Source organism: Musa acuminata, chromosome BXJ3-9 (genome assembly GCF_036884655.1).
Source record: "Musa acuminata AAA Group cultivar baxijiao chromosome BXJ3-9, Cavendish_Baxijiao_AAA, whole genome shotgun sequence".
NCBI classification, from domain to species: domain Eukaryota; kingdom Viridiplantae; phylum Streptophyta; class Magnoliopsida; order Zingiberales; family Musaceae; genus Musa; species Musa acuminata.
In genome coordinates, this window is record NC_088357.1 from 5,630,470 (window position 1) to 5,653,990 (window position 23,521).

At 42.1% G+C, this 23,521-nt stretch overlaps 5 protein-coding genes and 1 long non-coding RNA gene across 8 annotated transcripts; 5 read left to right on the plus strand and 1 right to left on the minus strand.

Annotated features, from left to right (window-relative positions):
• Positions 1-41: 41 nt before the first annotated feature.
• On the plus strand, positions 42-2,928 carry LOC135649284 (serine decarboxylase 1-like). Its single transcript, XM_065167496.1, has 6 exons — positions 42-265; positions 400-769; positions 1,237-1,468; positions 1,604-1,797; positions 1,880-2,013; positions 2,220-2,928. Exons 2-6 carry the CDS (start codon positions 460-462, stop codon positions 2,787-2,789), a joined length of 1,440 nt encoding a protein of 479 aa, XP_065023568.1. The 5' UTR covers positions 42-265; positions 400-459; the 3' UTR covers positions 2,790-2,928.
• Positions 2,781-4,322, plus strand: LOC103997417 (RING-H2 finger protein ATL78-like). The gene is made up of 2 exons (XM_065167497.1): positions 2,781-2,907; positions 3,157-4,322. The coding sequence occupies exon 2, from the start codon at positions 3,453-3,455 to the stop codon at positions 4,044-4,046; it is 594 nt and encodes a 197-aa protein (XP_065023569.1). The 5' UTR covers positions 2,781-2,907; positions 3,157-3,452; the 3' UTR covers positions 4,047-4,322.
• Positions 4,323-5,647: 1,325 nt separating this feature from the next.
• LOC135650244 (actin-3) lies at positions 5,648-7,915 on the plus strand. The gene is made up of 5 exons (XM_065169507.1): positions 5,648-5,737; positions 6,261-6,330; positions 6,417-6,810; positions 6,892-7,505; positions 7,658-7,915. The coding sequence occupies exons 2-5, from the start codon at positions 6,271-6,273 to the stop codon at positions 7,721-7,723; spliced, it is 1,134 nt and encodes a 377-aa protein (XP_065025579.1). The 5' UTR covers positions 5,648-5,737; positions 6,261-6,270; the 3' UTR covers positions 7,724-7,915.
• A 3,549-nt stretch (positions 7,916-11,464) lies between these two features.
• Positions 11,465-16,575, plus strand: LOC103997415 (tubby-like F-box protein 8). Of its 3 annotated transcripts, none has more exons than XM_009418621.3 (6): positions 11,465-11,709; positions 12,485-12,541; positions 12,667-13,108; positions 13,328-13,415; positions 15,379-15,511; positions 15,592-16,575. In XM_009418621.3, exons 3-6 carry the CDS (start codon positions 12,761-12,763, stop codon positions 16,319-16,321), a joined length of 1,299 nt encoding a protein of 432 aa, XP_009416896.1. In that variant the 5' UTR covers positions 11,465-11,709; positions 12,485-12,541; positions 12,667-12,760; the 3' UTR covers positions 16,322-16,575. The 3 variants fall into 3 exon arrangements, with proteins under 3 accessions (XP_009416896.1, XP_009416897.1, XP_018673802.1); XM_009418622.3 differs by having other exon boundaries at positions 12,523-12,541; XM_018818257.2 differs by lacking the exon at positions 11,465-11,709 and having other exon boundaries at positions 12,462-12,541.
• Positions 16,576-17,324: 749 nt separating this feature from the next.
• LOC103997414 (uncharacterized) lies at positions 17,325-20,352 on the minus strand. The gene is made up of 3 exons (XR_672652.3): positions 20,161-20,352; positions 19,700-19,949; positions 17,325-17,604 (listed from the first exon to the last, which is right to left on the minus strand). It is a non-coding gene; the product is annotated as an uncharacterized LOC103997414 (long non-coding RNA).
• Positions 20,353-20,566: 214 nt separating this feature from the next.
• LOC135648811 (pentatricopeptide repeat-containing protein At5g16420, mitochondrial-like) lies at positions 20,567-23,130 on the plus strand. Its single transcript, XM_065166778.1, has one exon. It carries the CDS (start codon positions 20,819-20,821, stop codon positions 22,460-22,462), a length of 1,644 nt encoding a protein of 547 aa, XP_065022850.1. The 5' UTR covers positions 20,567-20,818; the 3' UTR covers positions 22,463-23,130.
• The last annotated feature ends 391 nt before the right edge of the window (positions 23,131-23,521 follow it).

The window sequence follows — 23,521 nt, forward strand, 5'->3', positions numbered from 1 at the left end:
AAGACGAAGATGAAGCCACAGTTTTACCCTTTGAGCGGAACGCAACACAAGCTCTCGCATAACGCTCACTGCACAATTGCAGTCCATCCCATCACCGATCAATGTCTCTGCGTGACCTACGTGACGCTCTTATCCTCGATGTCTCCCAGATCGGTCATCAGCATATCATGCACGCGCGTTGGAAGTCTTCCGATAAGTTGCAAGAATCTCTCTCTCCTCTGCGAGAGAGAGCGAGAGAGCGAGCGAGAAAGGAGGAGGATCTGTGGTGATGATCTCCTCCTCCTCCTCTCTTTTATTTTCGTGCATCTCCGTGTATCCATTGCCATTTCCCCCTCTGTTTTCCGTTGTTTTTAAGTAGATTTCTCATTTCGCTGATTCTTGTTGAATCCGGTGGCCTAGTTTCCGATCTAGTTCTTGGAAAAGCCGCCGCAGGATTGGGTCAATTTTCTTGAGGCAGAGATGGTGGGGAGCGTGGGGAATGGCTTGATGGATCTGAGGGAGAAGGAGAAGGTGGAGCCGTTGCCCAGGGAGTTCGATCCCGAGGAGATCGTCCGCCCGAAGCCGCCGATAGAGACGGAGGGAGTTGGAGGAGAGGAGGGGAGCGGGAAGAGCAGGGAGATCGTGCTCGGGAGGAACGTGCACACAATGTGCTTCGCCATTAAGGAGCCGGAGGCCGATGACGAGGTCACCGGGGAGAGGGAGGCTTACATGGCCAGTGTCTTGGCGAGGTACCGGAGATCCCTCATCGACAGAACCAAACACCATTTGGGTATACTTTGAGCTTCTTCTTTTACTAATTTTTTTCAGGAAACTTCACATATTGACTGCATGAGAATGTTGTCCAATTTTTCGTTAACAAACAAATAAACGGACCCGACTTGACGATCTATTTCTTTAATAGATCCCATTATTCTTGTTCGGTGGTGGTGCGATCGTTGGAAGCTGCAGATCATCGGATTTCTCATCGTTCATGTCTATTATGATTCAAATGCAAAACTAAGCTGATTGTGGATCACATAATGTCTTTTACTTCTCTTTCTTTTTTTTTTTTGGGCAAAGATCTGATCCCATTTCTTCCACCATTGCTTTTGTTTTGTGTTCTACCAATTCTGCACTATCTTGTGATGAAACTATCTATACGGTGTTCTGTTCAGATATTTCATTAGTGGAATATCTGAATACTTGACGTTTAACAGAGTTAGATTTCTCATATTAATGTTTGCTTTTCTTTTATAGGTTACCCGTACAATCTGGACTTTGACTATGGTGCTCTAGGGCAGCTGCAACACTTTTCCATCAACAATCTAGGTGACCCCTTCATCGAGAGCAACTATGGCGTCCATTCTAGGCAGTTTGAAGTTGGGGTGTTGGATTGGTTTGCTCGGCTTTGGGAATTGGAAAAGAATGAATACTGGGGTTATATCACCAATTGTGGTACCGAAGGGAATTTGCATGGTATTCTTGTTGGGTTAGTGCCTTTTTCCCATTAAAACTCACTATGACTGTGAACTTGCTTTGGGATATTTACTTATGTAAAAACAATGAAAATTCTGCAAGATTTCATCATAGCAATAATTTGAAGTGTTTGAAATTGGTTTGCCAGGAGGGAAGTGTTTCCAGATGGTGTTTTGTATGCCTCGAGGGAATCTCACTACTCAATTTTCAAAGCAGCAAGGATGTATAGGATGGAGTGTGTGATGGTTGACACTTTGGTCTCTGGTGAGATCGATTGCACCCACTTTAAATCTAGTTTACTCCAGAACATGGAGAGACCGGCCATTGTCAATGTCAACATTGGTGAGACATTTTCTGTACTGACTCTCTTCCACTCTTTGCCTAAAGGTAGAAGTTGTTGATCTCTAACTATTATCTCATGTAGGAACCACCGTAAAGGGAGCAGTTGATGATCTTGACATGGTAATAAAAACACTTGAAGAAAATGGCTTTAAAGATCGATTCTACATTCATTGTGACGGAGCTCTCTTTGGGCTCATGATGCCATTTGTCAAACGTGTATGTTCCTCTATGTTTCATTTTTTGCACTAGTTTCCCATTCAAGTTTACATATAGTTGCAACTATGCTAATGCTGCTTCAAAAAGGTTTATATTTCAATCGAAATATCTTCATCTCAGATCATTTACAATTATCGTTCTTCTTTTGTTTATGTTGGCATTTTCATTCCGGTGCTAAAGTTTCCAACACTGTCTATACTCGACAGGCACCCAAAGTGACATTTAAAAAGCCTATCGGAAGTGTGAGTGTGTCGGGTCACAAGTTTGTGGGTTGCCCTATGCCTTGTGGTGTGCAAATAACAAGGTTGAAGCACATCAATGTCCTTTCAAGTAATGTCGAGTATCTTGCTTCCAGGGATGCCACCATCATGGGGAGCCGAAATGGCCATGCCCCGATCTTCCTCTGGTACACCCTGAACAGAAAAGGTTACAGAGGGTTTCAGAAGGAAGTTCAGAAATGCTTAAGAAATGCACACTACTTGAAAGACCGTCTGAAAGACGCAGGAATCAGTGTGATGCTTAACGAACTTAGTAGCACTGTGGTCTTTGAGAGACCCAAAGACGAAGAGTTTGTCCGGCAGTGGCAGCTTGCTTGTGAGGGAAACATTGCTCATGTTGTAGTGATGCCCAATGTCACCATCGATAAGCTTGATAGTTTCTTGAATGAACTACTTCGGCACCGTTCATGCTGGTACCAGGAAGGAAATATCTCACCTCCCTGTATAGCTGCAGATATAGGCGAGGAGAACTGTTGCTGTGCTTTGCATAGAAGATAATGTTTTCCTCTACCGCGGTCTTCCTTGGAGATTGTTGCTTGAAATATTTTGGTTGCTTATCTTAGCCGGAAAATAACATTTGACACTTGTGATACATATGATTTGCTATTAGCGTGATGTAAGTGTTCTGTTTTGTTCATTGGTTCGCATTCTTATCTTTGTTTGGTTGATTTGATTTCTCCATATAAATTTATATGAAGATCCCTCACCGTAATTGTATCTCTATTCCAAAGTTTATCATGATTATTACTTCTTTGAGGTCCGCATGAATTGTAACCTTAATATCTTTAGTAGTAGCAGCACAGCAGCAGCAGCAATAATCTTCCAATATAAACACGACCAATCATAATTAATTTGCATGTCGTAGTGCTTTGCAGGCGAAGTGTGGAGGGCCCGCGAGCTAAAAGGACTTGGAAATGGAAGATGGACTCTCTGCCAATGGAGATATCTATCAGTGTTCACAAATTACTCTCAAAATGATAATGATTACAGCCACATTTGCAATGTGATGTCCAAAGCCTCCATCACATCTGAAATCTAAAATAAACAATTAGAAAAAGGTCAGTTTCCTTTCACATCCTCTCTCCTTATGTATACTGCTTTGGACACAATCCGACGGTAGTTTTCCGTCGGCACACCACACCAAAGAAGAATCCAACAGGCATGTCTTCCACTTCCACCCGCATCCAATCCCTTGTGCTCGAGATCTACTCCAGAAGACTCCTACTCCACGCTGCACTCCCCTGGCAGCGCTCTCCGCCGACCCCCGGGATCGCCGACCGCTCAGATTCGCAAGGAAGGGTCGTCGATCCCACCGCCGTCATCGTGGTCCTCACCGCCCTACTGTGCGCCCTGATATGTGCGCTGGGCCTCAAGTCCATCCTCCGCTGCGCGCTCCGGTGGTCGAACCGGCCGGCACAGACCGGACTCAGAAGGAAGGCCTTGCAGCGGCTGCCGAGGCTGGTCTACTCCGCCGGGGTGAGGCTCACCGGTGCAGTCCCCGAGTGCGCCATCTGCCTCTCGGAGTTCGTACCAGGTGAGCACATACGGGTCCTTCCTAGCTGCAACCATGGGTTTCACCTCAAGTGCATCGACCGGTGGCTGACGGCGCGGTCCTCCTGCCCGACCTGCCGCCGGTGCATGCACGTGGCGAAGACCGCGGCTTGCGCCGGAGAAGGCCAACCGGGTCCGCAGCCGGTTCATGCAGTCCTCGTGCCCTTGGAACCCGAAGGTCTCGCCGCGACCCACCACTCCTAAGAAGTGTTATTGGCCATTTCGGTTTCCGTCTGCCAACTACACGGCGTGGTCTGTACATAATTCACCTTCCAAAGGATAATCCAGTGAAGTCGATGTGGTTTCCACTAATCTTTTTGGGCACTTTTCATGTTCTTCTCCGTATCTCGAAGCCCTCGAGGTCAAGAAGTGGCCTCCAACTACGAGGAAGTGGCAATGGAATCAAAGCGAAGTCCACCAAGATTTCTCTAAGTGTATATATCCAACGTGCGCCGAGTCGAAGCATGACGTATCCCCGCCTCATCTGTTTTTGTTTTCTGTTTCGAGTTGCAGAAAACAAAAGCTCGAGACTTCCATTTTAGGACACAGAAAAAGCTTTCGAAGAGTTGATGGCACAAAAAAAAAAAACGTTTTGCTTTTCGAACGCTTCTCCACCCCCCACCTTTTTTTTTTTCTGCTTTCAGAAAGCTAAAAAGAAACTTGGGAAACACTTTTTTGTTCTTAAATCATCAGAAAACAGAAAAGTCCTTTCCTTTCAATTTGTTTTGAACAGAAGAAGACAAGTCTTGATTTCTCATAAAAGACTTTGACTGGAAATATTTTGAGATGATTCACAACAATATCAGCCAGCCTCTCTGCAAATGCTTCCATCTTAAGTTCAAAATCTCCACTTTGGACGAACAACATCTTCGTATTATAAGCTTTTGAGATCAATGATAGCCCGATTAAAATATTATTTCGAGGACTGAAATCGCCTCAAATTACCAAGTTCGACGAGTCAACAAAGTTAGATCAACAAGACAACCAATGCATTCGAAATCACATAATTGGTGAAGAATCAATCGGAAGAATCTCATTGCTTTGTCATCCAACACGTTCTTTACATATTAAAACAGTGCGTAGAAAAATATAACTCGTTGGTCACACATTCCCATGGATGTTGTCGAGTAGCAGATCCCAATGGGGACGGAGAATTAAGTTGTTGGTTGCACATGGGACGCTCGAGTTCTCTTGATCCCGCGTACCACGTGACAGCGAAGACTTATGGTTCAGTGCTGTCATTCGCCAATAGTGATCTGCCACGTTATCTCTTTCTTTGTGGATGGGCCGGCCTTAAATTGCGCTATGGGCCGGTCCTAAATTGTGCGATGGGCCGAGTCCAATTGACGGAGTAAAAAAGAACATAAACAAGAAAAAGAAACGGAAATCTCCGCTTCGCCAGCTAATGACGAGTGGCTGATGGGCTGGCGTGGGTGCACGCCCGCCTCCGCTCCTTCACCTTTGCGCACCGCACGTTATGCCGGGCCCGATCCGACGGACCACATCGCTTTGATCCGACCCACATGGAAGACCGCCGAGATCCTGTGTCTGAAGCACGGGGCAAAGCACAGAATAGACTCCTTTCATTGGATATCAGTTGGGTCTGAACTCATCGTTCGGTGGGTTCCATGTTGGATAAGCCAATAGAACTCATATGTAGTCTGTTTTGTCGCTCTTCCGAGACACAGGAACCACATCGGCGAGAACTTCTTCTTTTAGTCTCGCGACCCCAATGATGCCCGCAAAATTTTAGTGGCATACAATTAAGTGGAATCCCATTTCGAATTCGCACTATTTAAAAACCCCCATCCGCTCTCTCTCCCCCTCTCGTCGTCTCTCCGCCCCCCGTTCTCTCTCCCTTCATCCTCGGAATCGTGGACAGGCCGCGGTGTAAGGTCAGTCGATCTCTTTTTCATCTTCTTCGCTAGAATCCCATCGATTTTGGTGGATGCTTACGTTTTTCTGAGTCATCTTTTAGAATCTACGACGTCGTAGATGTGTGCTTTGTTATGTGATCTTGAAGATTGTTGCTGTTGTTTGGTACCGTCTAATTGTGTATCGAGCGAAGATTTGGTAAGTCATCGGCCTTCGATGTTCTCAGTTGATGTGGATGCCGAAGCGTCTCTTTTCCTGCCGTCTCTGCATCGCGATCGGTTTTGGATTTGCCTAATTTCTTGGCGTGTGATGGTAAATAGTGCGCTTGCGTATCAGATCTGAAGGGTTATTAAAGGCTTAAGTCTAGTGCTTTAGACGATCTTAATGTTTAAATAAATCGATTACGGTTTCCTTCTTAGGTTTCTTGTCCTGCAATAATTTGATGCTCTCAGTGCTTTGTTAGATTTTCTCGTTCATTACAAATAGAAGATTACGTTGAAGTTGAAAGCGTGTAAAGAGCTCATGTCAAATTGCATTTTGCAGATCTTCTGAAATGGCCGACGGTGAGGATATCCAGCCCCTTGTTTGTGACAATGGTACTGGAATGGTCAAGGTTAGTAGTCATCCTGATCCCATCCCATGTTCCAAATTTCTTCTTGCACTCATAATGTTGCGAATAACACGATGGTCCTCCTGCAGGCCGGTTTCGCCGGAGATGATGCACCTAGGGCTGTGTTCCCTAGCATCGTGGGCCGACCTCGTCACACCGGTGTCATGGTTGGAATGGGCCAGAAAGATGCCTATGTTGGTGACGAGGCTCAATCGAAGAGAGGTATTTTGACCTTGAAGTATCCTATTGAGCACGGTATCGTTAGCAACTGGGATGACATGGAGAAGATCTGGCATCACACCTTCTACAACGAGCTCCGTGTTGCCCCTGAGGAGCACCCTATACTGCTCACCGAAGCCCCTCTCAATCCTAAGGCAAACAGAGAGAAGATGACCCAGATCATGTTTGAAACCTTCAATGTCCCGGCCATGTATGTTGCAATCCAGGCAGTTCTTTCCCTGTATGCCAGTGGTCGTACAACCGGTATGTCTCGCTTAAACGTAATTGTAATTGATGTCTCATGCATCGAATGTAAATGCTGATCTGTGGCACCCTTTTTAATAGGTATCGTGCTTGATTCTGGTGATGGTGTGAGCCACACTGTCCCTATATATGAAGGATATGCCCTCCCTCATGCCATCCTTCGTTTGGACCTTGCTGGTCGTGATCTCACGGATGCCTTGATGAAGATTCTTACAGAGAGAGGTTATTCCTTCACTACCACTGCTGAGCGAGAAATTGTCAGGGATATCAAGGAGAAGCTTGCATATGTTGCCCTGGACTATGAGCAGGAGCTCGAGAGCGCTAAGACCAGCTCCTCCGTGGAAAAGAGCTATGAGCTGCCAGATGGACAGGTAATCACAATCGGTGCAGAGAGATTCCGATGCCCAGAGGTTCTCTTCCAGCCATCTCTGATTGGTATGGAAGCCGCTGGTATCCATGAGACGACTTACAACTCGATCATGAAGTGTGATGTGGATATCAGAAAAGACCTGTATGGCAATATAGTTCTCAGTGGTGGAACGACTATGTTCCCTGGAATTGCTGACCGCATGAGCAAGGAGATCACGGCCCTTGCACCAAGCAGCATGAAGATCAAGGTGGTTGCTCCACCAGAGCGGAAGTACAGTGTCTGGATTGGAGGCTCCATCCTGGCTTCCCTCAGCACATTCCAGCAGGTAATGTCTCGATCAGTAGTGTCTGATTGCTATCTCATGCATATCACTATGTTACATTATATGTTTATAAATATATCTGACTTGATTTGCCCGAGTCTATGCATGGTAGTAATGGTTTTTTTTTTCTTTTTTCTTTTTGTGACTAATGACAGATGTGGATTTCCAAGGGTGAATATGAAGAATCTGGTCCATCGATTGTCCACAGGAAGTGCTTCTGAGCTTCATGGGTCCTCAAATTATGTTTACTCTTCAGACTGTTTTTTGAATCTAAGTTATGTAAGTTTATTTTCCAAATTAATGTGGTTTTATCTGGGGGACATGTTGGGTTTGATCGAGTTACATTTGTACTTTAGATACCATGAACATATATGCAATGACTACCCATTTATCATAAGATAAATAATTTGGTCTGTGTTGTGTGTCTAATGAAATGTGAAATGTATTTTTTGTTATATTAATTGCTTAGTAGTAGATATCCTATATGGAAGTTTTCAATATATCTTTTGGAGAACTAGCATTTGCAGCTACTTTTGATCTTCAGAGAGAGAGAGAGAGAGAGCTTTTTTATGTATTGTTGAAATCTGAAACAAGTGGAGGAATGGGTTATGGGATTCAAAAATGCTGTCAACCATGTGAGATTCCAGGCCACTTTTGTTCCCTTTTTGCTCGTGGGGAGACTGGAGGAGGGCCTCCAGGCTGTGGCTAAAGGCCTCTCGGTAGACAAGGAGGTAATGGAATGGTTACTTCAAATACCAGGGATCACATGTTCCATGAGAATCTCCATTGTCGCTCCTTGCGTGGTATATACTCTTTTTAAAGATTGTTGTTGAAGTAACTCACATGTGTACTTTTTTATGCTAAAGCTGCTGTTGTCTGGAGCAAATATCTTAGTCGTTCATAAGATGTTATGTTATACGATTAATCGTGTGTGTTATAGGAAGTCTCAAGAGGATTAGACATTGATCCATATAGATATAATATGTTTCGAGTATAATATTCATAGGTGTGCGTACGTGCTTGCGCTCCTGTGTGTATATATATATACATATAAACCATTCCCATTCAAACATTTGCAAGATGTGTATGAAACCATTGGGTGTATATTCATGTAAAATTATGCTAACTTTAACGAAATAGTTATGATATTCTAACCTAGATTTTATACATTTGAAAAACACATAGTATGCTAACTCTCTCTCTCTCAAAAAAAAAAAAAAAAAATCTTTTGGGTTGAGGAACTCATCAAGTGGAAGTTTACTGTATAGTTCTGCAGCATTGGCTTGTATTTCGGATTACATCCTTCTCTCTCCCCACTTCATAAAGACATATCTAGCAAAGGTTGTTGATTATTGATATTGGAGATTGTTGGTTTGCATGGTCTCGAGGAGATAGATGCAGGCATGCGAGGCATGGCTTGCCATTAAAGGTCTATTGCGTGTTGCAGCTTCAGCCAGCTGTTCATTTACATGAGCTCCTCTTTCTTACGACACCTTTTCTGTGAAGCCTAGACAGCTGACAGACACAAGTCCTTTCGCCGAAACATCATGACGGCAAGCCATCATCCATCTTCTTTTTATCCTTCTTAATAACTTGGAAAACAATTGCAAACAAATATTCAATTGGTTTGACTTGAGAAAGATCAAATTTTCCTCTTTTTATCCTTTCGTGCTTTTTTAACCCATCAGGTGGCTAAGGAATGTGTTCGACAATTGGTTTGACTTAATTGTGTACTACAATAATTTCCTTTCATCCACCCCACCTGTTATTATATTAGAAATAAAATCCTGTTGAGTTTGAGATCAAAATTAATATATATATTAAACTGAATATCAATTCACCTACTCGTTCGATGAGTTGTCATCGTCTTTATTTGAGCTGCCAACGCAAGCAAAGTCATTAATGTCTTTACTCCAATGGTCATGCAAGTTGTTTCTTCTCGTAGCGAGAGTAACATCAGCAAATCCAGTCCATAGTCGTCCATTGTTTTCTAGAAAATCAAGATATTGTTGAATTAATGCTGATTTCTGTTATTTGATCCTCTTTGCGTATAAATATCGATCCCAAATCTTGTCATTTACCATCATCATCATTCAAAAATTTCAAGATATGTGATTTTGTTTGATAAGTTCTATTACGACCAAAAGTAATTGATTCTATCAACTATTATTGTTTTTTTATTCGATACTGTTTTTTGAAAATGAACATAGCAATAATGATTTATTAAATTAAATAAAAACAAGTAAATAATATTAGTTTTTCTTATTTAATTTACTAAATTAAATATTAACTATTATTGTTTTTTATTCATTTTATCACGATACTATTTTTTTTAAATGAACATAGTAATAATGATTTATTAAATTAAATAAAAATAAGTAAATAATATTATTTTTTATTTAATTTACTAAATTAAATATCAGTATTAGAGTCGATAGGAAGTACATCACTAATCAAATATCATCCGACATGTGATCAACTCATCGCTTATGGTCATTAACAGAGGTTGAAAAACCCAAGCTGTAATGATTCGAAAACTCAACCCTTGTGTTCGCCAAAGGCATGCAGATCGGGAAACTCACAAGGGTGATTGTTTCTTGTCATTGAAGAAACCCTTCAATTGAACTTAAGTTTATATTCTTAAGTCAAAAATGATGTTCATCTTAAGATTAGAGCTAAAGGATTCCTTTCAGGCATGAAGCCCAAGCGGAACGGGTTAAAATAGTAGTCAAGTCTTTGATAAGTAAGACAAATTCTGCTTGAAGCACTAAGTGGAAAAGTCTACAGAATAAAAAAATGGTAGATTCAAAGGCACAAGGTCCTATCTTCACCTATGGTCATTGCCAAGGAAGGCATTGAAGTTAATCAATTCGATCCCCTTCTTTACCTGAGCAATGATAGTTGACAAACCTAACTAGATGGGGAAGAGACATAGAGGTTAGGAAATCTAACCTCGTTTGACAAAGGTGCATCCTTTGATGATAGGAGGGATAGGTCAGTGATGGATCGCTATCGTCAGTGCTCATGCCTCTCACCTGTAGTCCTTCGCACTCGAAGGAGGGCAATTCACGTTGATAGAGATTGATCCTTTATCGATAAGGGTTCATCGACGAGGATCAACCCCTTGTCGAGGGACAGGAGTCATCACTTCAAGATGCGAATGCCCTTCAAGCCTGTCAGTGTTCACCTAATTCACAAAGTTAGAGAACCAATAAAAAAAGCATAAGCTTGACGTGTCATAGGAACTAGGCGTCGTACTTCAGATCCCTTTTATGAGAGCCCTAAAACACGCATTGAGGGCACAAAATGACAGATAACACATTGTCAGCTAATCATCATTTAACATATGACCGTCATGTAATATCTATAGTGAAAGGAGAAGACTGAGGCCACCCTCCATCTGTCTGCCCACATAGGCAAAGGTTCAAGATAGATATTTATAAACCTTTATTGCCCATATTGATAAGAGACCAAGGGGAGACAACCTCCTAGTATATTATCTATTTACGACTAAGTATAAAAGATCATCTTCAATATAATAAAAGAGAGGAGATTACTTTTCGACCACTTATCTCTACAATCATTTATATTGGGTTACTAACCTTGATATTTTGACTGCATCCCGGATAATGTTGTGTGCATGATAATTAGCTAAAATTAAAGAACTCTATTGTCTAAATTTATTTCAGATAAAAATCAATGACTTAATTAGAACGTAGAACACACTTACGGCCCGTCGATGCACAACTGCCGTTGCGTAACGGGCAAAAAGTCAAAGGTCGATTTTGACCGATGCGACACTCGCAAAAATTACACTTGTATATTACAAGTACCTTTTCTTCTCGTAAAAACTCTAACTCGCTTCGTCGAGCATGTGGGCCCGACAGAAGAGCCATGACGAGTCTGCGACGAGCACATGGGTAGATCGAGAAACGGAGTAATAAATATGTCTATTATCTTTTTCGCACGTCCCTTTGAGCCCATCGAGCGAAAGAAAAAAAGGTAAGGAGGAAAGAGTAGTCGGAACCCGGCGACAGAGGGGGGAAGGGATCGGAAGTGAGATCGGGTGGCACTTAGATCTGGTGATGCAGAAGTAACAGATACCGATGACGGAGGACTACTTTCCCTTTTCCATCTTGGAGTGCGGTGGGGTTATAAGCGCTCGTTCCTGAGGCACTTTGGGTTGGTTTCCTCTTCGATTTAAGAGGTTCGTTGTAAATTTGCGATGCTTCTCCATTTCCTGATGATTTCTATTGTTTTGATACGTTTTCATGGGTTTTCCGTAGGATCTGTCTTTTTTGGGCCGTTGAGTTTCCATAGATTTACTTTTTGTTTGGTGTGGATCTATCTATTTTATCTGGAAGGGTTGGAGTTTCCACGGGATCTTCTGTCTTGAAATTGGAAGGGGAGATGGAAAAAGGCGTCCTTTTTTGTGCTTGATTAACAGTACTCCTTTGCTGACCTAATGCGAAGGTTCTCTTTATGTGATTGTGTGTTTGAAGCATTTCGTCGTGAAGAGGAAGAACTTGACCTTTTCAGCGTTTGTGCCCTTCTGGTTGTCGTCTTTTGCCTCGGAAACTATCTCTCTCCAACCGCGAGATCCGATATGTGTAGTCAACACATGATCCTAAAGTGTTATGTTGATGAGATCCTCACTTTTTTAATACCTTTGTCTGTTTTCAGTTTAAGCGTAGCATGAAAATTTATTACGAAGGTTTAGCTCGAAACAATATGCGACGGCATGTAGAAAATCAGAGCTTGATTCGCAACAGTGAATTTTTGGTTAGTTAGATTAGGTTCTGTGCTTCTGACATCTCTTATGATAGAATGGTTTGATGGTTCTGTGATTGGCTTATTCAAAGAAGTGTCCGCCACAGCACTTTGTTGTTTCATTCAGATTAAAGATGTCGCTTTATCAAGTATATTGCTCCTTTTGTCTTTGTTCTGCATTTTCTACAGATTAATCATATAGTCTTCTGCAGCCGCTAATTTTTTCTATGGTGCAACGGCTTGGTTGAAGGTTCCCAGGGTGTGACAAGGTAATGAAAGTTGTGTCAAAAGCAGAAATGTTGCTTTGTAGTACTTACGAAGCTTACTTCAATATATGGGCCTATAAATTGTCTGAGAGGCATTTCTCAAATGAGGTCTTTTATGTTTTGTGCAGCTCATTGTTTAGGTCTGGGTGACTGCCATTGGTATAGTAGTGTTTGGCCTTTGTGCCTCTTCGGAGGATCTACATTCGGCCTTGGGCTGCCTAAATGTCGTTCCGCAGTATTGTTCGTGATGTGAGAGATAGTTTTGGGAGTTTATCTCGGCGTGGTTTTGAGGCACGGCTCTCAGGCCATCACAGGGGAAAATCTCAGGGTGCAGTGCATGAAGTGCTCGACCAATGTCTGGTGGTTCAGGATAGCTGCTGGGCTAGTCTTCCTCCTGAGCTTCTCCGTGATGTGATCACCAGGTTGGAAGCTAGCGAAAGCACATGGCCTTCACGTACAAATGTAGTGGTTTGTGCAGGTGTTTGCAGGTCATGGAGGGAAATGTGTAAAGAGATTGTCAAGAGTCCCGAGTTCTCTGGAAAGCTCACCTTTCCAGTCTCCCTGAAGCAGGTGATCTTCATATTCTTTATTTTTATTCTGTTAAAAAATAGTTTGTTGCTTTTGGATCATAGAAAGATATTGGTGTTATCTTCTCCTGTTGTTATCATATGTGGTAAAGCAGACTGTTAGAGACCACAAAACTAAGTTGCCTTGTACGCAAAGTACTATACAAACTATATGTTCCATATTTGCTTGTAATTTAAACTAAAAGTGTTTTGCATTTTTCAGCCTGGTCCACGGGATGGTTCCATCCAATGCTTTATTAAGAGGGACAAATCAGCTCTTACTTATCATCTTTACCTGTGTCTTAGCCCAGGCAAGCTCACTTTCCTCTCAGTTTTTTTTATTAATGCTTTCATCTTATCATTTTGGACTTTTAGCTCAAGTGGTCATTTATTTTCTTGAATTTGGTTCATGTGAATGCAAGATGAAGTTGAAACAAAATTTCTGGATAGCTTGAGGCTCGAGCATTATCAATGAAGTTATAGCAAGATTTACATGTTCCCCTGATTAATTGACAGTTTTAGTATTGGGTTCCTTCTGATTCGTTCAGCATTTTGTTCCTGATATTCTATTTTACGTCTATGTCTACCAGGGAGGATGTTTTCACTCTTGAACTTGCTATTTGATTTTTAAGTGTAAGATAATACTTAAGGTGATTGTTTGCATAGTAAGATTGTGAGGGTCGGATCTCAAAATATTTGCTTCAGATGAGTCTCATGGTTCATTAAGTTGGGCCTCAAAGTAAATGTCTTTAGTTTTTCTAATAAGTTTGGTGCCTTAAAGGTGCACATTTGTAATGTTTTATGTCATTGCATGGACTCAGTGTGATGGGATTGGTCAATGAGAAGCTATTTGTGTGGCTCTTTTTTATTCATTCTTGCCCAGCATACTAAGACATCAACCAACATGGGAAAAAGCAGGTAACTTTCCTACAAGACAAGGTGAACATACTAAAGAGATCACTAAAATTGATCCCCATGGGGAGCTTCTGATCTCCAAGTCAACCAAGGGGTGAAGAAAACAAAAGGATCTAGGGAAGTAGAGAGCAACTGCAGAAGGTAGCTAAGGGTGTGGATTCTGTACCTTGGGTAGTTGTGAGGGCCCCAGCAAGCCCAAAATATTGCCGTGTCTTTAAGCATCAGGAAACAAGCCCAAAATTTGATCACCTATGAACCTGACATATATTATAGTTTATAGGGTGCCAGGGTGTGATGGTAACACTGTGCACTAGAAAAAGGCTCATATCTGGCAGGTGATTGAACCTCCAAAGACTCCAAGATGGAGAACTAGGGTGGTTGTCAATTGCTTTGCAGGCAGTACTTGGTAATTGGTCCTCTGTCTTTTATGGAGCCATGTCGGAAACCTTGGATCCTGTGGCAGAGGACATGATTGTCATGTTGGACCACCCTACAGCATTGTACATATTTTATTAGGTTTTTTTTTAATGCTTACCATGATATTTGTACATTTTAAGGGATCAAATTAGATTTATTTGTGAAAGTGACGAAATTTTATTTGTTTGAGAGATTGGAAAAATTATTAAACAATATAAAAGCTTTTTTCCTCCCAAACAGAAGGAAATTGGATACTTCGTTTTGGAATACCAACTTTCTTCCTCTTTCTTCCTTATTTCTTTTCTGTTTGTTACTTTTTTTTTTAATTCCATCCGTTGCTTCCATCTCTTTTCACTTACTTACTTGTGCTGTGTTTTGTAATTAATATAACACTCTATCCTTTGAGTTAATGATTTTTATTTCTTATTATTAGAAAATATTGAGTGACAATTATATCTTAGTTTTAAGTTCATTTCATAGTCAAATTTAACTTTCATAAGTTAGTCAAGTATTTTTGCCTTGCTTCAATAAGTGGCACACCTTGTTTCGCCATACATATCATGCATCGGCTTCGAGATATCTAGACATGTTATTTTTCCATGAACCTTCAACAATTCTGAAATTAGTTCATTCAGCGTTTTGCTTATGTTGATGTGCATTGATATCAGTCTTACTTCATGCACCTTGCTCTTGTTGATGTACATTGATTACTATAATTGTGAAGATTCTCTAGAGTGATGTCTTTGTTGCTTCTGTTGCCTATGGTCATAAAGATGGAAGTGGTAAGGGTTGTTATTACTTCTTGGAAAAATTGCTTTCAAATGCTACTGGTCACTGGTAGTTTCTGCATTATGTATTTTGAGCTTAAGTGCAATGTTTGTTTTTCCTTGTTACTAATAAGATTTTCTCTTCAAGTTCACTTATCGATCTTTTAATCTGTAGCTGTGCTTGTTGAGAATGGGAAGTTCCTTTTATCAGCTAAGAGAATTCGTCGCGCAACTTGTACAGAATACATAATATCTACAAATGCTTGCAAGATAACCAGATCAAGTAACACTTATATTGGAAAACTGAGGTACTAAAAGTGATATGATTTGGAAGTTTCGTGTCCAACAGATGTTTGTCAACAACTAATATTTTATGTTTGCTTCATAGGTCAAATTTCCTCGGTACCAAGTTTGTAATGTATGATACCCAACCGCCATATAATGGGACAGCTTCCTCCCAACCTGGCAAAATTAGCCAGAGATTTTACTCCAGAAAGGTCTCACCAAAAGTGCCAACTGGCAGCTACAATGTAGCCCAGGTGACATATGAGCTGAATGTGCTGGGAACAAGGGGCCCTAGGCGGATGCACTGTGTTATGCACTCCATTCCTGCCTCAGCGCTCGATGCTGGTGGAACAGTCCCCGGTCAACCAGAGAATCTGCTTCCCCGCTCTCTGGAGGATTCTTTTCGGAGCATATCGTTTGCCAAATCATCAATTATGGATCAATCCATGGATGTCAGCAGTTCACATTTCTCAGACATTACTGGAGGAGCTAGAGTGGCAGATGCTGAAGACGACGAAGCCAAGGAGAGGCCTCTGATTCTTCGTAACAAGGCTCCCAGGTGGCACGAACAGTTGCAGTGTTGGTGCCTAAATTTCCGGGGGCGTGTGACTGTGGCCTCAGTCAAAAACTTCCAGCTCATTGCTGCGATACAACCATCTGCAGGGGTTCCAACTCCATCACAGTCAGTGCCACCAGAGCATGACAAGGTCATACTACAATTTGGAAAGGTTGCAAAGGACATGTTTACCATGGATTACCGGTACCCATTGTCAGCCTTCCAGGCCTTTGCCATCTGCTTGAGTAGCTTTGACACCAAATTGGCTTGTGAATAGAGAATGGCTTGGAAGAAGAACCAATATCTGGTACCAGATTCGGGGGCAAAAATCTGCTCTTAATGTATGTTATCTGTTCCTGCTTTTAATGCCATCACTCTGACTCAATTAACTGTTATCCATTCTCTGCTCATCTTTGTTTTTCTTTCCAAGTTTCAGCTTCTGTAACAGCCTTTCCATGTGGTAACCAATGAATTTTATTGAGTTCACATGTTTATGGCTATGCCTTCTGTGGCCAGCCTTTTCCTATTCAATCCACAAATTTGTCTGGTCCCCTCTAATTTTTTCTCAATAGTTATCTTTTCTTAATCTGAAATGGATGGTTGTTTGAGGGCCTGATGCTGAAGCAAAGGCTGTCAATTATTAAATAGTTATCTTTTCCTGTCATTTCCCGGTTATTATAGAAACTGAGGCAGCAGGCAGGGCATCCATGATGAGAGAGATTGTACAGTATGGTGAAAGTGTTCTTGCAGCATGTATGAGAGAGATATATGTTTCTTCAACTCATCTTTGTTGAAACTGCTGATCATGTTATAAAAAGCACAGGGAAATGAACTGTACATTCAACTTAAAAAGTATCAAAGTACATGACATGTGATTATGAGAAGAAGAATGGGCAACCTCAACATTTGCTACCTAAATTAGTCCAGGAAGAACAAGTGAGCTCCATATGCAAATGGTTTAACCTATTAAATCTCATTGGAGATTTAATAGGTTAAATCTCCACAGAAGGAGAACATTGGAGAGAATCCAGTTGTGTTCCTTTACCCATTAAATCAAATCAAGCCAATCAAAATGAAACAGGAGTGATAGATAGAGAATTAAGTTGATCAAACAAATAAAACATCTGGTTATCATAACTTGATCATCAAATCAACCATAGATCCACTAATCGCCGACTAAAAGTTTGAGCAGGATAGAAAGATCAAACAATTGGGGTACATGTGCCACTTTCTACCAAGTTGGTATGTTCACAGTAAAGAAAAGAATGAAGAAAACTGAGTTGGAGCAAAAACATGAACTATATAATCAATGGAAGCATCATTTTAACAAGTCTTAACCTTTCTTTTTCTGTTGACAAGCAATCCTGAATCTATAAGATCCAGATCCATCATCATCATCATCAAGAACACCACATGGTGCATCATTACATGGAAGAATCTTTATGCAGCCAGCTTTGCGCTGAGCCCTCATGATTTGCCATCGCACTCCCATGCCAGAAAGAACCATCGTTGCTTTGACAGAGACACAGAAGTGAGCACTGCCTCCCCTGTTGCATCTTCCTGGAGGTCAAAGATAACTTAAGTCAGGGCAAAGCAGCATGAGCAGATATAGGGAGAATTAGGTGGGACACATGGATCATGAGTCATGAGGCCAAATATATTTTTCATTGGTCGCGTCAGAGAGTGCCATGGTGGGAAAAGCACTACTACGTTATCTGTGATATAATATTGCACTCATAATGTCCATTTGCTGCTCTTACGTTCTCCTCTTGTCGGCCATTAGGTGCTTCCTCACCCAACTCTGGCAATAATACACACATGAAAAAAACCGCAGAATGAATATATCTACAACTATGTTTTTAGCTTCTCCCGAGTAACAAAGGCAAAAGCTAAATTACACCTTGTCAAATAGCCTCTCAATAATGAAAATACTATGGTAAATGAACAAAGCTCTTACAGCTCTCCAAGGAAGTCATCAAAAGAAGAGAGTTTACACCCCACAAGTCCCTCCTTATAAGCCTCTGCAGGCAGATTAGCTCCTTTAACCATGTGTGAGATATTGAAAGTGTGACAAATCTTCAGCACAGTTTATAGCCTGCTGAAGTTGTAAACACTAGCAAGGACATCATGAGGCTTATGAAGAATTCATAACCTTGAAGGGTTCACACAATGAGAACCTCGTAGAGACTTAAAAAACACAAGTTTTATGCCTCACCTTTTTGTTCTCTTTTGCACACCTGATAAAAAAACATGTGCTATGGTGTAAGATGACTCAGTATTTCGTAGTATTGTATACATCTTCATCGGACATTTTCGCATCCAAACCGAATGGTCAATTTCTAATAGAGTTCTATTATATGCCACAACCCAATATCTGTCTTAACATGATTGTGGAAATATCATGTTTCATCATATTTATTATTTATATTTACTTCAGTCAAGACGACACTTAAAACATATTTGGCTTGGTAAATATGTGTATATTTCATCTCAGCACGTCTTAGTGTCAAATTATCGGTCATATGGGTGAGTCGAATGTAAGTCTGGTGAGCACCGATGATGTTACATAAAGCAAATGTTTCAAAGTGTGATATGCATCTATCTCTTGGTGTAAATGGATCAACCGCCATCAAATATGTTGCAACATATGATAAGATCACATCCTTTTTCGTCACTACAGTATTTCCTATGAATATGTTTTTGACATTGATACGCTTGGTTCTTCCATGATATTTAGGGTCCTTTTCATGAAAATTGCAGCTTGACTATTACAATGAGTGGTTACTAGTTTGTCAGCATCCTTAACTATTCCCAAGAGATCCTCCACCAAACTATTCTTTGCTCGAATTGAACAATATACAAAATTAGCTCTCATTGTCGGCAATATTATGAAATTTTATTTCTTGCAAAATTAGAACATGACAGAATTATTAAGCAAAACAAGTAGATCTATGACTATCTAGGTCCCCTGTCCAATCCACATTTACATGTGTCACTAACTATAAATTGTTTCTTGATATTAAGAATATCTAGGATTTTTTTTTTTATCACCTTCCAAAGCTTTGTTCCAGGGCTGGACTTATGGCAGTCAACTAATCTTATAACATAAGCTATAGCTGGCATCGTAGACATGGTAGCATATGTTCCAATTTTAACAATACAAAGACAAGGTACTTTGCCATTTTATTCTTTCTTCTGGAGTCTTTGGACACATCTCAAAGCTTAGGAATTGATCTTTTTGCTACAGGAGTGTCAATGAGATTGCACTGTAACATTTATATATGTGTTCTACTACTTTCCAGGTCTGACATTCATGTGAAAAGTTGATAATTTTTAAGACTAATCTGTTTAGATCTTTACACTAAAAATATATGCAGCATTTTTCCTGTCTTTTATAATTTTGACAATTTGTTTATCATTCCAAACTTCTAATATGTGACTAATATACGGAGACAAGATGACAAATTTGTTCTCTTTGTATTTGATATCCACATAGTGATTCTCATTGATCATATCATGAACTTACAAGACATTATAGCTTATGTGAAATTCAAGATTTTTGAAAATTTGATACGAAGTAAATAATCGCAATCTACAAATCCTAATTGAGAGTAGTTCAAAATGTCATGTACAGATCTTACGGAGAAGCGCTCACCAGAGTATGCCTCGAAGAGGCTTTGCGATTGAGGCTGGAGCTTTTAGTACGATAAATTGCAGCATCGCAAATCCCTGCTTGCAAGTAAGGTGGCGATGACCAGACCGTCGGCACGTAGTCAGCTCACCCTCTTTCTTCCTTGATCTCGTTGGCAACGACAGTAGTCTTGTGCCATGTAACCTCCTCATCCACCTCCGGCGGGAAGCCACCACCCATGGGCGGGGATCTCGTTCCACGGCCAGAGACCAACCTAGATATCAGTACCATTGGAAAAGGGTAAACCAGAGTTCGAAACTTCAGCCACAGATTACCAATACCCATGACGACACTACTAATTAGCGTACATGGCAGTTGCATTCGAACCTAATGTTCAATAATTCTTTTCATCAATGTCTAAAACATAAATGAGCAAATGGAACCAACCAGATACCTGAATCTGATCTCAGAGAATCGGATCGTACCTCTTGTAATTTGAAATAAAGGATCAATCTTTGGTTAATTCACTCTCAGATCTGTGTGTAATCGCCTCAGGAGAAGACACTGTTCGCCATAAATCACTCTCACATCTGTGTCTAATCATTGTCGGACGACACACCTGTTAGCCACCACGCAAGACACCCCAAAGGGAAGAAGAAACCCCAAACAAAGGGAAGAGTTCAGCTCGTGTAGGGTTTCCCAAAAACCCATAGTCCGTGGGCGTATCCGACCCGTTAACCCGACTAATACTCATGACGTGTGATGTGGCCCTACATCGAACTATCCAAATCTGGAGGCAGACCTATGAGCAGGTAAACAACTGGGTAGGAAAGGAGTTTTTATTACTTTCTTCGATAGATATCCTTTGCCATCTTTCCTACCCTACCCACCACTGACGTCTCCCATCCCCGTCTTGGGCCGGCTCTGTCAGATCTAAACAAGCCAACGTAGGAATGGGGCGCAAGTAGTTCACCCTTCCCGCCGTGCAAGGCCGAATGCCAAGCCACAAGGCCGGCAGGGAAGGGCAACCCAATTGATTCACCCTTCCCCGTGCAAGTAGGTTTTCTACTTTTGTCATCTTTTCTGTTCGACGAAAGTTCTCTGAGACAGAAGGAAGGAAGCAACGGAGGGGGTGCTGCCGCAATGATGCTTCGCAATGATAACAAGGTCAGGCTCCTTGATTTGGGCCGACGGTGCTTGTCGAAGGTGGTGGATCTGGCGCACCTGCCGACTCCAGTGGACCTGGGCCACCTCGACTCCGTCTGGTCGACGCCAGACCTGCTCGCGTCCTACACTGTTACACCTCCCGTCCGGCCTTGGCCCTCCCCGCTCACCAGTCGCCGCCTCGCCGCTCTCATCAGCCGCCTCAAAGACCCCCACCTCGCCATCCGCGCCTTCCTTCACGCCGCCCGCTTCACCCCGGGATTCTCCCCCTCGTACCCTCCCTACCACGCCCTCATCCTCCGCCTCGCCTCCGCCCGCGCCTTCCCTCTCCTTCCTCCAGTCATCTCCGCCCTCCGGCGTTCCGGTCTGCGCCCTTCCGAGGACGCCTTCATCGCCCTCATCCGCGCCTACTCCCTCGCCAGCCGCCCCGCTGCCGCCCTCCGCTCCTTCCTTTCCATCCCCTCCTTCGGTCTCCGCCCGTCCGTCCGCTCCTTCAACGCCCTCCTGAACGCTATGGTCCAGAATCGCCGGCTCGACCTCGTCGCCCTCCTCTTCCGCAACTGTCGCTCTAAGTTTGGGATCATCCCCAACGTCTGCACCTGCAACATCCTCCTCAAGGCCCTCTGCAAGCTTGGCGATGTACGCCGCGCCCTCCGCGTCCTTGATGACATGCCCGGATGGGGCATTGTCCCCAACGTTGTCTCCTACACCACAATTCTCGCCTTCTACTGTGTCAAGGGCGACCTGCCCGCCGCCCGGGAGCTCTTTGATCGGATAATTGCCCGTGGCTGGACCCCAGATGTCACCACGTACACTGTCCTCATCGACGGATACTGCCGCCAGGGCCGCCTCGTCGATGCCACCAAATTGATGGATGAGATGGAGGCTGCAGGTATCACCTCAAACGACATCACCTATTCTGTTGTGATCGAGGCATGCTGCAAGGATAAAAGGTCAGGAGAAGCATTGAATTTACTCGATGACATGCTGCAAGGGAAGTACATACCAAGCTCATCATTGTGCTGTAAGGTGATTGACACATTGTGCGAGGATGGAAAGGTGGAAGATGCTTGTTGGATGTGGAGGAAGCTTTTGAAGAAGAACGTCACTCCTGATAATTCCATCTCCAGCACACTCATTTATTGGCTATGCAAGGAAGGGAAGGTCTTGGAGGCAAGGAAGCTATTCGACGAGTTTGAGAGGCGGTTTATCCCGAGCTTACTGACGTATAACACTCTCATTTCTGGAATGTGTGAGAACGGGGAGCTGCAGGAGGCAGGGAGGTTATGGGATGACATGGTCGAGAGGAGATGTTCACCTAATGTGTTCACCTACAACATGCTTATAAAAGGGTTTTGCAAAGCACGGAACGTAAGGGAGGGGGTTAGGATCTTGGATGAAATGTTGGAGAAAGGATGCCTGCCAAATAAGTCCACATTTGGAATGTTGGTTGATGGACTTCCTGATTCTGGTGATGAGGAAGAACTTGATAGGATTCTTCAAATTGTCGATTCAAGTAGAAGAAATGTTTTTGATGAGGATGTTTGGGATATATTTGTAAGGAAAGTTGTCACTGGTTCTGAGAATGTCAGAGAGCATATTTCTGCAGTACTGAAGACATAATCATTGAATCGGGCCGTTATCTTTTCTTTGAAAAGCTTTAGGTGGCATTCTATTTTGTGGCCAAACATGAGGAAATGTTTCAGTTGGTAACACAAATTTGATGTAGAAAGGGGTATCTGAAGACATTAGATCATGGCAGTATGCTAGATTTCTTCATAATCTGTCAATTCGAGTCAACAATAGTCATGAAAGATCCCATGAGGAGCCATCTTCTGGAATGGTACCCATCACTGTGGAGATTTCTTCCCAGCAGACATTCGATCGGACCATGATCAAGAGGTGATTCATGGATGGGAATATGACTTGCCTCTGACCTTGACCATTCTCAATATTGGGTTCTTTCAGCCTAACATCATGTTTAAGAAGTTCATTTAGTGGAAAGAGTGGAAATACATCATAAATACCTCTTCAATAAAATCTTTGGTTTGGGCTATTAGGAGTTGCTAAGTAGCTTGTCCCAGCTGCAGGAGCTCTGTGAGGAGAAATATGGTGATGGAGGATTACTTGTTGCTTGGAAGTACTAGTTCAGACATAAGGGAACATGACTTGTGGCTTCTTCAATTATTGGCAAAAGATAGTGATGACAACAATATAAACTTTTGTTAATTATAACTCTGTGATTTTCCTTTTAATACTTAATACAATATGACAGTACTGGGTAGGCTGGATGTCGAGATGCCTCTTTTCCTTTTGTTTCAGTAAGCATTTCTCCTATGTATTGTACATATATACTGATAATGGCTGCTAGTTAGGTGGTAGCAGCTCTTGAGGTCATGTAGAATAAATTTTTTTGACAGTTTGAGAAACGCAAAAGTGAAAATGCTGCTGAATCCATTGTGAAATCTCTTGAATGATGTTGGAGCTATTAAAAAAGGTAAATTTTGTTGCAGTATTGGTAAGGTACAATGACTGTATTTCTTTGTTAGTGACAATTTCAAACGGGGACAACAGCCAAGATGTTATTGATGCTAGAGAGCTTTTGGAGGATCTTATGTTTATAAAGGAGAGCTATGCAGATGGAAAAGGTTAATTATTTTGACCACTGATCCAATGTCTCAA

Bases quoted from the DNA above. Each gene is read 5' to 3' on its own strand.
- LOC135649284 (XM_065167496.1), top strand. From the start codon at position 460: ATGGTGGGGAGCGTGGGGAATGGCTTGATGGATCTGAGGGAGAAGGAG. The intron at 1,469-1,603 runs GTTAGTGCCTTT...TTGGTTTGCCAG, and splicing joins TTGCATGGTATTCTTGTTGG to GAGGGAAGTGTTTCCAGATG. The intron at 2,014-2,219 runs GTATGTTCCTCT...TATACTCGACAG, and splicing joins TGATGCCATTTGTCAAACGT to GCACCCAAAGTGACATTTAA.
- LOC135650244 (XM_065169507.1), top strand. From the start codon at position 6,271: ATGGCCGACGGTGAGGATATCCAGCCCCTTGTTTGTGACAATGGTACT. The intron at 6,331-6,416 runs GTTAGTAGTCAT...GTCCTCCTGCAG, and splicing joins ATGGTACTGGAATGGTCAAG to GCCGGTTTCGCCGGAGATGA. The intron at 7,506-7,657 runs GTAATGTCTCGA...GACTAATGACAG, and splicing joins CCCTCAGCACATTCCAGCAG to ATGTGGATTTCCAAGGGTGA.
- LOC135648811 (XM_065166778.1), top strand. From the start codon at position 20,819: ATGATGCTTCGCAATGATAACAAGGTCAGGCTCCTTGATTTGGGCCGA.
- LOC103997417 (XM_065167497.1), top strand. From the start codon at position 3,453: ATGTCTTCCACTTCCACCCGCATCCAATCCCTTGTGCTCGAGATCTAC.
- LOC103997415 (XM_009418621.3), top strand. From the start codon at position 12,761: ATGTCGTTCCGCAGTATTGTTCGTGATGTGAGAGATAGTTTTGGGAGT. The intron at 13,416-15,378 runs GCAAGCTCACTT...TTTAATCTGTAG, and splicing joins TTACCTGTGTCTTAGCCCAG to CTGTGCTTGTTGAGAATGGG. The intron at 15,512-15,591 runs GTACTAAAAGTG...TTTGCTTCATAG, and splicing joins ACTTATATTGGAAAACTGAG to GTCAAATTTCCTCGGTACCA.